The 14,940-nt window shown below is 35.2% G+C and overlaps 1 protein-coding gene across 1 annotated transcript; it reads left to right on the plus strand.

Moving 5' to 3' along the window:
- Positions 1-565: 565 nt before the first annotated feature.
- LOC121876052 (actin-binding protein IPP-like) lies at positions 566-14,696 on the plus strand (the record flags this gene model as incomplete). The annotated part of the gene is made up of 7 exons (XM_042380933.1): positions 566-710; positions 1,878-2,016; positions 3,129-3,375; positions 8,027-8,082; positions 8,781-9,027; positions 13,696-13,751; positions 14,450-14,696. Coding segments are annotated over 7 exons (1,137 nt in total), but the record flags the coding sequence as incomplete, so codon positions are not given.
- Positions 14,697-14,940: the final 244 nt, after the last annotated feature.

The following is a 14,940-nucleotide window of genomic DNA, read 5'->3' on the forward strand; positions in this document are numbered from 1 at the left end:
CCTGCTAGACTACATACATTTCCTCTGGCAGTCACAAGAGTTATGTGATGTAGAAATATTATTAGCTGATGGATCAGTTGTGAAGGTGAGTAAGTGAAACATTTATCTGTAAGTGAAGAAACATTTACCTCCTACCTACATATCTTTCTCTGCCTGCCCTCCATTACCACTCACCATTTACACACATATAGGGGGAGGGAAACTTAACTACACTGCCCATACTCACCGTCCGTTTAGGAGAAGTCAGTGGAACATGGTTAACAAAGTATATCCAGTACAGTAGAAGAAATTTCCCTGTTCCCCCAACTTCCCTTCTTCTCCGACACAAATAAACTGTTCCCCCAACTTCCCTTCTTCTCCGACACAAATAAAGAGTTGCTTATCCAACTTTTTTCGCACGAGAGAATCAATGTTTCCAAGAAGTGATTTTATTTTGGCGGCTTGCTTCCTAGCAGTGGTTTGATTTGGGCGGCTTGCTTCCTAGCAGTGGTTTAATTTTGTTGTCTGTCCGTCTATAATTCTCTCACTTTTATGTAATCTGATAGGATTACATTTTATTCCACAGGCTCACCGTGTAATACTGTCAGCGGGAAGCGAATATTTTAAGACAATGTTTACGTGTGAATTTGCTGAGAAAACAAAACAGTCAATAGAAATGAAGTTTATGAAACCCAATATATTACAACTGCTCGTCGACTTCATATATACTGGTAAGGGAAAATATTTTAAGTTTTCATAGTGCTATACTGCTATCTATATGTAAAATTTTTATTTTGTTGCAAATTAATAAATGAATTTTTTTTTTCTTTTTTTGTCAAAAACTTTAGGAAACATCGAGATAACAGTGGAAAATGCACGGGAGTTAATTGCGGCTGCGAACATGTTGATGATATCACGTGCTGTACTTGTTTGTATAGACTTTCTCAAGAGCGAACTTCATCCATCTAATGCTTTGGGAATTTACCGGTACGTGCAGTATAATAATAATAGTTAATTATTTTCCAACTGTTTATATAATATGTATTTTTATCTGTCCTATACGTAATTTTTTTTTTTTTTTTTTAAAAACAGGTTTGCTGAGGCCCATAATTTAGTAAGGTTGCTGCATTCTTCCCGGGACTTCATCTTCTCCAATTTCGTAGAAGTGACAATGGAGCAAGAATTTCTTGAGATTCCTTCTTCAACACACACATTTAAAATAAAAGAAATACTGTTGTTGGCTGTAGTTTATAGTTGTTACTGTTTGAAGAAAATAAACAGAAGAATCAACAATGCCAACCACTACCACTACCACCACCACCACCACCATAACACCACGGGTATTACCAGATATCGTACCACAATTCACTACTAAAAACAAAACTAGACAACTGGTTAGTATTGGTATTAGTATCTGGTATGCGGCTGCATATGAGATCTCACACAGGAGGAGGAGGAGGAGGAGTGTAAATCTTATCCTAACTACCTGCAAGACTGCATACATTTCCTCTGGCAGTTACAACAGTTATGTGATGTAGAAATATTATTAGCTGATGGATCAATTATGAAGGTGAGTGAGTGATATATCTTTCTCTGCCCTCCATCACCCAAATCTTAAAAAACAAAAACTGATGGATTACATTTTATTTCACAGGCTCACCGTGGAATACTGTCAGGAGGAAGCGATTATTTTAAGACAATGTTTACGTGTGGATTTGCTGAGAAAACAACACAGTCAATAGAAATGAAGTCTATGAAACCCAATATATTACAACTGCTCGTCCACTTCATATATACTGGTAAGGGAAAACATTTTAAGTTTTCATAATGCTGCTATACTTATATTTAAATTAAAACGAAATACATTATGAATAAAAAACTTTTTTTTAATACTTTAGGAAACATGAAGATAACAGTGGAAAATGCACAGGAGTTAATTGCGGCTGCGAACATGCTGATGATGTCCCGTGCTGTACGTTTTTGTACAGACTTTCTTAAGAGTGAACTTCATCCATCTAATGCTTGGGGAATTTACCGGTATGTGCAGTATAATAATTAATTATTTTCAAACTATTTATATAACACGACGTAACTAATTCCTTATTGGTTTTTTTTAAACAGGTTTGCTAAGGCCCATTATTTAGTAAGGTTGCTGCATTCTTCGCGGGATTTCATCTTTTCCAATTTCGTAGAAGTGACAATGGAGGAAGAATTTCTTGAGATTCCGAAAGAAATTCTACTGTATTTTCTTGAGTCAGAGTATCTTCATATTGACTATGAGTTTCAGGTAAAATAATTTTTTTTATTTAATATTACAAACTTTCAACTGACTTTATTTACAAAAGTTTTAACCAAAAACTATCAAAATTAACTTTCTCTATTATTTATTGCAGGTATTCTCTGCTGCTATTAGATGATTACAAATTTAAGAACTAATAGATATGTTGTTGGTATTTTGACATTTTTAAAACGAATGAAATTATCTTTTAATTTCAAGTAAACTAATAGAAAATTAATTAATGAATGCTTCCTCTGATATTAGATTTAAGGTTAACTTTTAAACAGTAGATAAACTTATGCCAAAAGGGCAGCCTTATATGTCCAGCCAAGAATTTGTACTCGAAAGAAAATTTATGTCATAGGTGGATTAAAGAAAGAAAACTATTACCAAAATAAATTTAAAAAAAGTGTCGAATGTTTTGATATCTTTAGGCAGATATGGCAGAAAGTTTGCCCCATGAAAATTGTGAGAAATTCACCAGGAATAGCAGTCTTACATAGAAAAATTTTCGTTGTTGGAGGGATTGGAAAGGAGAGTCAGATTTTGACGGATGGCGAAGTTTATAATCCACAGGAAGATTATTGGACTGGAATATCTTCTATGGTGATCCCACGGTGTAATTTTGGATTATGCGCTCATGGAGGTTATCTCTATGCCTTCGGTGGTTGGATGGGATCGGTTATGGAAAAAAGTATTGAAAGATATGACCCTATTACAGATGAGTGGAGATTATTAGAGTCAAATATGCCAGAAGGTAGATCCAAGTAAGTATGATAACAATTTTCAAATTGGATTTACTGACTAATAGTATGAACACTGATAATAATGAGAAAATATAACAGTGCCTATACTTTTTTTCTTTTTACAGCATGGGTATAGTAGAACATCAAGGTCTTATTTATATTGTTAGTGGATATATGGACTTTTACAACCCCATGCATGATCTTCTCTCATACAATCCTGTAACTGGGGAGTGGAGAGCACTAGCAGGACGTGCTCCACCTCGCTACAACTACATGGGTGTTGCAGTTTTGAATAACTTTTTGTATTTAGTGGGTGGCCTTCTTTTTAATGAAGAAGCGGAAAAATCACTAGAAAGATATTCTTTTGAACAGGTAATATGTATGCTTATTATTATATACAATACAATTTGAATTACAGTAGTGAAAATTGTATAACTCCCTTCTTTTCTCTTTCCCAAGACAACAATAATGATTTAAGTATATTGAAGAAGAATTTTTGTAATACTGTATGTAGTGTAATGAAAAGAGGGAGTAAAAATTGTATAACCTCCCCTCCCTCCTTTTCCTTCCACAGAACAAATGGTTTAAGTGTTCATCAATGAATTTTGATCGAAGTATCCCAGCAGTTGTTGCCACAAATTCTCTGTTATATGTCATAGGAGGTCACCGTCAAAATAACCTTAATAGATTGGTAAGAAAGGGAGAATGGCAATGGAAGAATGAAATGAATTAATTATATGGAATGAATTATATTACAATTTTAACCTTCTAACTTTTTTTTTAGGTATCTGTCGCTAATGTGGAATATTTCGACCCTAAGAATAATAAGTGGATGAACTGTACATCACTCCCTGAGGGCCGGTCTTATTCTAGAGCAGTCTTAATTTGACTCCCTAAACCTTCCTCAAGACTGATATTATCTTCATATTTAATCCATTTAAAAAGGTTTGCTTTCTATCTTTTAATTTAACTTACCTAACATGAAATTTGAAAGTATCCTTATAATTAGTATCTGAAGCTGCATGTGTGGTGGAGCTTTCTCATCACGAGGAGGAGGAATGTAAATCTTATCCTAACTACCTGACGATATACATTTGGAGGTGAGGACGGAAGCATCACCACCACCACCTCTTACCTCCCCTTCTCTGTTAAAATTACCAGATATCACCACTACCACTATTTACAAAAAACACTGGTGGGTTGTGTGGTTAGTGTTACATTAGTATTTGAGAATGGCGGCGACACGTGTGGATCACAAATTTAATCTATTTAAACTGCTCATAGAATTTATATATACTGGTGAGGATAATTTCGGAACAAAATAAAAACTTAAATTAATGTATAGTTTTTACTACCTATCCCAGGCTGCTGTAGTTTAGTTTTGCTACTGTTTGGAGGTGAGGACGGAAGCATCACCACCACCACCTCTTACCTCCCCCTCTCTGTTAAAATTACCAGATATCACCACTACCACTATTTACAAAAAACACTGGTGGGTTGTGTGGTTAGTGTTACATTAGTATTTGAGAATGGCGGCGACACGTGTGGATCACAAATTTAATCTATTTAAACTGCTCATAGAATTTATATATACTGGTGAGGATAATTTCGGAACAATCGAGATAACAAAGGAAAACATACAGGAGTTAATTGTGACTGCAAACATGATAGGAATACCCCAGGTTGTACGTATTTGTACAAACTTTCTCAGGAGAGAACTTCATCCATCCAATGCTTTAAGAATTTACAGGTACGTACAGTATAATAATTAATATTATTTTCTTGTTTTGATGTTTTTTATTTGTATATGTACGTATACAATGCAGAATTTGAACTAAATCCCATTTTTTTTCTTTTTGTTGGGGGAACAGGTTTGCTGAGGCCCATAATTTAGTATCGTTGCTGCATTACGGGACTTCATCTTGACCAATTTCGTGGAAGTGACAAAGGAGCAGGGGGCTTGAAGAAACCTTCCTCAAGACTGACATTATCTTCATATTTAATCCATTTAAAATAAAAAAAGCTTGCTTTCTATCTTTTTAACTTACCTAATATGAAATTTTAAAGTAATAAAGAACTGACCAAAGCTGTCTAACGTTGCTTATCACATACGTTACAGCAAAACTTTGCTTCCTTGTCATGTGACTTATGCTTAACTATAGTGAAAAAGAAGTAAAAAATTGTCATGTAGAGGGAGTATTTTGATCCTAAGGATAACAAATGAAGAAACTGTACACCCCTGAGGAACGGTATGATGAGTAAAAAAGTGTATATTTTTTTGCTTTTTTTTATCCAGGTCTTCTTTAATGGGCCCCAGGGTTAATGGGGCCTCTAATCTTAATGGGCCCTTAGTCTTAATGGGTCCCAGTTTTAATGGACACTCAACTAACTTAACACACAAATATTACATATTAAATTACCCCAACATACTGAAAGAAAGAGGCTGCTGGCTGTAGTTTAGTTTTGTTATTGTTTGAAGAAGCAACGGAAGCACCACCACCACCACCACCACCACCACGGGTATTACCAGATATCACCACATAACTAAAAACAAAACTGACAACTGGTTAGTATTACATTAGTATCTGAAGATGGCGGCTGCACATGTGGAGCTCTCTCATCACAAGGAGAAAGAGGAGCAGGAGAAGGAGGAGGAAGAGGAATGTAAATCTTATCCGAACTACCTGCTAGACTACATACATTTCCTCTGGCAGTCACAAGAATTATGTGATGTAGAAATATTATTAGCTGATGGATCAGTTATGAAGGTGAGTAAGTGAAACATTTATCTGTAAGTGAAGAAACATTTACCTCCTACCTATATATCTTTCTCTGCCCGCCCTCCATCACTCACTCACCATTTACACACATATAGGGGGAGGGAAACTTAACTACACTGCCCACACTCACCATCCGTTTAGGAGAAGTCAGTGGAACATGGTTAACAAAGTATATCCAGTACAGTAGAAGAAATTTCCCTGTTCCCCCAACTTCCCTTCTTCTCCGACACAAATAAAGAGTTACTTATCCAACTTTCTTCTCACGAGAGAATCAATGTTTCCAAGCAGTGATTTGATTTGGGCGGCTTGCTTCCTAGCAGTGGTTTGATTTGGGCGGCTTGCTTCCTAGCAGTGGTTTAATTTTGTTGTCTGTCCGTCCATAATTCTCTCACTTTTATGTAATCTGATGGGATTACATTTTATTCCACAGGCTCACCGTGTAATACTGTCAGCTGGAAGCAAATATTTTAAGACCATGTTTACGTGTGAATTTGCTGAGAAAACAACACAGTCAATAGAAATGAAGTTCATGAAACCCAATATATTACGACTGCTCGTCGACTTCATATATACTGGTAAGGGAAAATATTTTAAGTTTTCATAGTGCTATGCTGCTATCTATATGTAAAAATTTTATTTTGTTGCAAATGAATAAATGAATTTTTTTTTTCTTTTTTTGTCAAAAACTTTAGGAAACATCGAGATAACAGTGGAAAATGCACAGGAGTTAATTGCGGCTGCGAACATGTTGATGATATCACGTGCTGTACTTGTTTGTATAGACTTTCTCAAGAGCGAACTTCATCCATCTAATGCTTTGGGAATTTACCGGTACGTGCAGTATAATAATAATAGTTAATTATTTTCCAACTGTTTATATAATATGTATTTTTATCTGTCCTATACGAAATAAATTTATTTTTTTTTTAAAAACAGGTTTGCTGAGGCCCATAATTTAGTAAGGTTGCTGCATTCTTCCCGGGACTTCATCTTCTCCAATTTCGTAGAAGTGACAATGGAGCAAGAATTTCTTGAGATTCCTTCTTCAACACACACACTTAAAATAAAAAAATAAAATACTTCTGTTGCTGGCTGTAGTTTATAGTTGTTACTGTTTGAAGAAGCAACAGAAGAATCACCACCACAACCACCACCACTACCACCACCACCACCACCATCACCACGGGTATTACCAGATATCACCACACCACCACTAAAAACAAAACTGACAACTGGTTAGTATTACATTAGTATCTGAAGATGGCGGCTGCACGTGTGGAGATCTCTCATTACGAGGAGGAGGAGGAGGAGGAGTGTAAATCTTATCCTAACTACCTGCAAGACTGCATACATTTCCTCTGGCAGTTACAACAGTTATGTGATGTAGAAATATTATTAGCTGATGGATCAATTATGAAGGTGAGTGAGTGATATATCTTTCTCTGCCCTCCATCACCCAAATCTTAAAAAACAAAAACTGATGGATTACATTTTATTTCACAGGCTCACCGTGGAATACTGTCAGGAGGAAGCGATTATTTTAAGACAATGTTTACGTGTGGATTTGCTGAGAAAACAACACAGTCAATAGAAATGAAGTCTATGAAACCCAATATATTACAACTGCTCGTCCACTTCATATATACTGGTAAGGGGAAACATTTTAAGTTTTCATAATGCTGCTATACTTATATTTAAATTAAAACGAAATACATTATGAATAAAAAACTTTTTTTTAATACTTTAGGAAAAATGAAGATAACAGTGGAAAATGCACAGGAGTTAATTGCGGCTGCGAACATGCTGATGATGTCCCGTGCTGTACGGTTTTGTACAGACTTTCTTAAGAGTGAACTTCATTCATCTAATGCTATGGGAATTTACCGGTATGTGCAGTATAATAATTAATTATTTTCAAACTATTTATATAATACGACGTAACTAATTCCATATTGTTTTTTTTTTAAACAGGTTTGCTAAGGCCCATTATTTAGTAAGGTTGCTGCATTCTTCGCGGGATTTCATCTTTTCCAATTTCGTAGAAGTGACAATGGAGGAAGAATTTCTTGAGATTCCGAAAGAAATTCTACTGTATTTTCTTGAGTCAGAGTATCTTCATATTGACTCTGAGTTTCAGGTAAAATAATTTTTTTTATTTAATATTACAAACTTTCAACTGACTTTATATAATAAAGTTTTAATCCCCAACTATCAAAATTAACTTTCTCTATTATTTATTGCAGGTATTCTCTGCTGCTATTAGATGGATTACACGAAGAACTAATAGATATGGTTGTTGGTATTTTGACATTTTAAAACGAATGAAATTATCTTTAATTTCAAGTAAACTAATAGAAAAATTAATTAATGAATGCTCCTCTGATATTAGATTTAAGGTTAACCTTAAACAGCAGACAAACTTGGCGGCCAAAAGGGCAGCCTTATATGTCCAGCCAAGAATTTGTACTCGAAAGAAAATTTATGTCATAGGTGGATTAAAGAAAGAAAACTATTACCAAAATAAATTTAAAAAAAGTGTCGAATGTTTTGATATCTTTAGGCAGATATGGCAGAAAGTTTGCCCCATGAAAATTGTGAGAAATTCACCAGGAATAGCAGTCTTACATAGAAAAATTTTCGTTGTTGGAGGGATTGGAAAGGAGAGTCAGATTTTGACGGATGGCGAAGTTTATAATCCACAGGAAGATTATTGGACTGGAATATCTTCTATGGTGATCCCACGGTGTAATTTTGGATTATGCGCTCATGGAGGTTATCTCTATGCCTTCGGTGGTTGGATGGGATCGGTTATGGAAAAAAGTATTGAAAGATATGACCCTATTACAGATGAGTGGAGATTATTAGAGTCAAATATGCCAGAAGGTAGATCCAAGTAAGTATAATAACAATTTTCAAATTGGATTTACTGACTAATAGTATGAACACTGATAATAATGAGAAAATATAACAGTGCCTATACTTTTTTTCTTTTTACAGCATGGGTATAGTAGAACATCAAGGTCTTATTTATATTGTTAGTGGATATATGGACTTTTACAACCCCATGCATGATCTTCTCTCATACAATCCTGTAACTGGGGAGTGGAGAGCACTAGCAGGACGTGCTCCACCTCGCTACAACTACATGGGTGTTGCAGTTTTGAATAACTTTTTGTATTTAGTGGGTGGCCTTCTTTTTAATGAAGAAGCGGAAAAATCACTAGAAAGATATTCTTTTGAACAGGTAATATGTATGCTTATTATTATATACAATACAATTTGAATTACAGTAGTGAAAAGGGAGTAAAAATTGTATAACTCCCTTCTTTTCTCTTTCCCAAGACAACAATAATGATTTAAGTATATTGAAGAAGAATTTTTGTAATACTGTATGTAGTGTAATGAAAAGAGGGAGTAAAAATTGTATAACCTCCCCTCCCTTCTTTTCCTTCCACAGAACAAATGGTTTAAGTGTTCATCAATGAATTTTGATCGAAGTATCCCAGCAGTTGTTGCCACAAATTCTCTGTTATATGTCATAGGAGGTCACCGTCAAAATAACCTTAATAGATTGGTAAGAAAGGGAGAATGGCAATGGAAGAATGAAATGAATTAATTATATGGAATGAATTATATTACAATTTTAACCTTCTAACTTTTTTTTTAGGTATCTGTCGCTAATGTGGAATATTTCGACCCTAAGAATAATAAGTGGATGAACTGTACATCACTCCCTGAGGGCCGGTCTTATTCTAGAGCAGTCTTAATTTGACTCCCTAAACCTTCCTCAAGACTGATATTATCTTCATATTTAATCCATTTAAAAAGGTTTGCTTTCTATCTTTTAATTTAACTTACCTAACATGAAATTTGAAAGTATCCTTATAATTAGTATCTGAAGCTGCATGTGTGGTGGAGCTTTCTCATCACGAGGAGGAGGAATGTAAATCTTATCCTAACTACCTGACGATATACATTTGGAGGTGAGGACGGAAGCATCACCACCACCACCTCTTACCTCCCCTTCTCTGTTAAAATTACCAGATATCACCACTACCACTATTTACAAAAAACACTGGTGGGTTGTGTGGTTAGTGTTACATTAGTATTTGAGAATGGCGGCGACACGTGTGGATCACAAATTTAATCTATTTAAACTGCTCATAGAATTTATATATACTGGTGAGGATAATTTCGGAACAAAATAAAAACTTAAATTAATGTATAGTTTTTACTACCTATCCCAGGCTGCTGTAGTTTAGTTTTGCTACTGTTTGGAGGTGAGGACGGAAGCATCACCACCACCACCTCTTACCTCCCCCTCTCTGTTAAAATTACCAGATATCACCACTACCACTATTTACAAAAAACACTGGTGGGTTGTGTGGTTAGTGTTACATTAGTATTTGAGAATGGCGGCGACACGTGTGGATCACAAATTTAATCTATTTAAACTGCTCATAGAATTTATATATACTGGTGAGGATAATTTCGGAACAATCGAGATAACAAAGGAAAACATACAGGAGTTAATTGTGACTGCAAACATGATAGGAATACCCCAGGTTGTACGTATTTGTACAAACTTTCTCAGGAGAGAACTTCATCCATCCAATGCTTTAAGAATTTACAGGTACGTACAGTATAATAATTAATATTATTTTCTTGTTTTGATGTTTTTTATTTGTATATGTACGTATACAATGCAGAATTTGAACTAAATCCCATTTTTTTTCTTTTTGTTGGGGGAACAGGTTTGCTGAGGCCCATAATTTAGTATCGTTGCTGCATTCTTCACGGGACTTCATCTTGACCAATTTCGTGGAAGTGACAAAGGAGCAGGGGGCTTGAAGAGAAACCTTCCTCAAGACTGACATTATCTTCATATTTAATCCATTTAAAATAAAAAAAAGCTTGCTTTCTATCTTTTTAACTTACCTAATATGAAATTTTAAAGTAATAAAGAACTGACCAAAGCTGTCTAACGTTGCTTATCACATACGTTACAGCAAAACTTTGCTTCCTTGTCATGTGACTTATGCTTAACTATAGTGAAAAAGAAGTAAAAAATTGTCATGTAGAGGGAGTATTTTGATCCTAAGGATAACAAATGAAGAAACTGTACACCCCTGAGGAACGGTATGATGAGTAAAAAAGTGTATATTTTTTTGCTTTTTTTTATCCAGGTCTTCTTTAATGGGCCCCAGGGTTAATGGGGCCTCTAATCTTAATGGGCCCTTAGTCTTAATGGGTCCCAGTTTTAATGGACACTCAACTAACTTAACACACAAATATTACATATTAAATTACCCCAACATACTGAAAGAAAGAGGCTGCTGGCTGTAGTTTAGTTTTGTTATTGTTTGAAGAAGCAACGGAAGCACCACCACCACCACCACCACCACCACGGGTATTACCAGATATCACCACATAACTAAAAACAAAACTGACAACTGGTTAGTATTACATTAGTATCTGAAGATGGCGGCTGCACATGTGGAGCTCTCTCATCACAAGGAGAAAGAGGAGCAGGAGAAGGAGGAGGAAGAGGAATGTAAATCTTATCCGAACTACCTGCTAGACTACATACATTTCCTCTGGCAGTCACAAGAATTATGTGATGTAGAAATATTATTAGCTGATGGATCAGTTATGAAGGTGAGTAAGTGAAACATTTATCTGTAAGTGAAGAAACATTTACCTCCTACCTATATATCTTTCTCTGCCCGCCCTCCATCACTCACTCACCATTTACACACATATAGGGGGAGGGAAACTTAACTACACTGCCCACACTCACCATCCGTTTAGGAGAAGTCAGTGGAACATGGTTAACAAAGTATATCCAGTACAGTAGAAGAAATTTCCCTGTTCCCCCAACTTCCCTTCTTCTCCGACACAAATAAAGAGTTACTTATCCAACTTTCTTCTCACGAGAGAATCAATGTTTCCAAGCAGTGATTTGATTTGGGCGGCTTGCTTCCTAGCAGTGGTTTGATTTGGGCGGCTTGCTTCCTAGCAGTGGTTTAATTTTGTTGTCTGTCCGTCCATAATTCTCTCACTTTTATGTAATCTGATGGGATTACATTTTATTCCACAGGCTCACCGTGTAATACTGTCAGCTGGAAGCAAATATTTTAAGACCATGTTTACGTGTGAATTTGCTGAGAAAACAACACAGTCAATAGAAATGAAGTTCATGAAACCCAATATATTACGACTGCTCGTCGACTTCATATATACTGGTAAGGGAAAATATTTTAAGTTTTCATAGTGCTATGCTGCTATCTATATGTAAAAATTTTATTTTGTTGCAAATGAATAAATGAATTTTTTTTTTCTTTTTTTGTCAAAAACTTTAGGAAACATCGAGATAACAGTGGAAAATGCACAGGAGTTAATTGCGGCTGCGAACATGTTGATGATATCACGTGCTGTACTTGTTTGTATAGACTTTCTCAAGAGCGAACTTCATCCATCTAATGCTTTGGGAATTTACCGGTACGTGCAGTATAATAATAATAGTTAATTATTTTCCAACTGTTTATATAATATGTATTTTTATCTGTCCTATACGTAATTTTTTTTTTTTTTTTTAAAAACAGGTTTGCTGAGGCCCATAATTTAGTAAGGTTGCTGCATTCTTCCCGGGACTTCATCTTCTCCAATTTCGTAGAAGTGACAATGGAGCAAGAATTTCTTGAGATTCCTTCTTCAACACACACACTTAAAATAAAAAAATAAAATACTTCTGTTGCTGGCTGTAGTTTATAGTTGTTACTGTTTGAAGAAGCAACAGAAGAATCACCACCACAACCACCACCACTACCACCACCACCACCACCATCACCACGGGTATTACCAGATATCACCACACCACTACTAAAAACAAAACTGACAACTGGTTAGTATTACATTAGTATCTGAAGATGGCGGCTGCACATGTGGAGATCTCTCATTACGAGGAGGAGGAGGAGGAGGAGTGTAAATCTTATCCTAACTACCTGCAAGACTGCATACATTTCCTCTGGCAGTTACAACAGTTATGTGATGTAGAAATATTATTAGCTGATGGATCAATTATGAAGGTGAGTGAGTGATATATCTTTCTCTGCCCTCCATCACCCAAATCTTAAAAAACAAAAACTGATGGATTACATTTTATTTCACAGGCTCACCGTGGAATACTGTCAGGAGGAAGCGATTATTTTAAGACAATGTTTACGTGTGGATTTGCTGAGAAAACAACACAGTCAATAGAAATGAAGTCTATGAAACCCAATATATTACAACTGCTCGTCCACTTCATATATACTGGTAAGGGGAAACATTTTAAGTTTTCATAATGCTGCTATACTTATATTTAAATTAAAACGAAATACATTATGAATAAAAAACTTTTTTTTAATACTTTAGGAAAAATGAAGATAACAGTGGAAAATGCACAGGAGTTAATTGCGGCTGCGAACATGCTGATGATGTCCCGTGCTGTACGGTTTTGTACAGACTTTCTTAAGAGTGAACTTCATTCATCTAATGCTATGGGAATTTACCGGTATGTGCAGTATAATAATTAATTATTTTCAAACTATTTATATAATACGACGTAACTAATTCCATATTGTTTTTTTTTTAAACAGGTTTGCTAAGGCCCATTATTTAGTAAGGTTGCTGCATTCTTCGCGGGATTTCATCTTTTCCAATTTCGTAGAAGTGACAATGGAGGAAGAATTTCTTGAGATTCCGAAAGAAATTCTACTGTATTTTCTTGAGTCAGAGTATCTTCATATTGACTCTGAGTTTCAGGTAAAATAATTTTTTTTATTTAATATTACAAACTTTCAACTGACTTTATATAATAAAGTTTTAATCCCCAACTATCAAAATTAACTTTCTCTATTATTTATTGCAGGTATTCTCTGCTGCTATTAGATGGATTACACGAAGAACTAATAGATATGGTTGTTGGTATTTTGACATTTTAAAACGAATGAAATTATCTTTAATTTCAAGTAAACTAATAGAAAAATTAATTAATGAATGCTCCTCTGATATTAGATTTAAGGTTAACCTTAAACAGCAGACAAACTTGGCGGCCAAAAGGGCAGCCTTATATGTCCAGCCAAGAATTTGTACTCGAAAGAAAATTTATGTCATAGGTGGATTAAAGAAAGAAAACTATTACCAAAATAAATTTAAAAAAAGTGTCGAATGTTTTGATATCTTTAGGCAGATATGGCAGAAAGTTTGCCCCATGAAAATTGTGAGAAATTCACCAGGAATAGCAGTCTTACATAGAAAAATTTTCGTTGTTGGAGGGATTGGAAAGGAGAGTCAGATTTTGACGGATGGCGAAGTTTATAATCCACAGGAAGATTATTGGACTGGAATATCTTCTATGGTGATCCCACGGTGTAATTTTGGATTATGCGCTCATGGAGGTTATCTCTATGCCTTCGGTGGTTGGATGGGATCGGTTATGGAAAAAAGTATTGAAAGATATGACCCTATTACAGATGAGTGGAGATTATTAGAGTCAAATATGCCAGAAGGTAGATCCAAGTAAGTATGATAACAATTTTCAAATTGGATTTACTGACTAATAGTATGAACACTGATAATAATGAGAAAATATAACAGTGCCTATACTTTTTTTCTTTTTACAGCATGGGTATAGTAGAACATCAAGGTCTTATTTATATTGTTAGTGGATATATGGACTTTTACAACCCCATGCATGATCTTCTCTCATACAATCCTGTAACTGGGGAGTGGAGAGCACTAGCAGGACGTGCTCCACCTCGCTACAACTACATGGGTGTTGCAGTTTTGAATAACTTTTTGTATTTAGTGGGTGGCCTTCTTTTTAATGAAGAAGCGGAAAAATCACTAGAAAGATATTCTTTTGAACAGGTAATATGTATGCTTATTATTATATACAATACAATTTGAATTACAGTAGTGAAAATTGTATAACTCCCTTCTTTTCTCTTTCCCAAGACAACAATAATGATTTAAGTATATTGAAGAAGAATTTTTGTAATACTGTATGTAGTGTAATGAAAAGAGGGAGTAAAAATTGTATAACCTCCCCTCCCTTCTTTTCCTTCCACAGAACAAATGGTTTAAGTGTTCATCAATGAATTTTGATCGAAGT

Source organism: Homarus americanus, unplaced genomic scaffold (assembly GCF_018991925.1).
Source record: "Homarus americanus isolate GMGI-L3 unplaced genomic scaffold, GMGI_Hamer_2.0 scaffold32630, whole genome shotgun sequence".
Lineage (NCBI taxonomy): Eukaryota > Metazoa > Arthropoda > Malacostraca > Decapoda > Nephropidae > Homarus > Homarus americanus.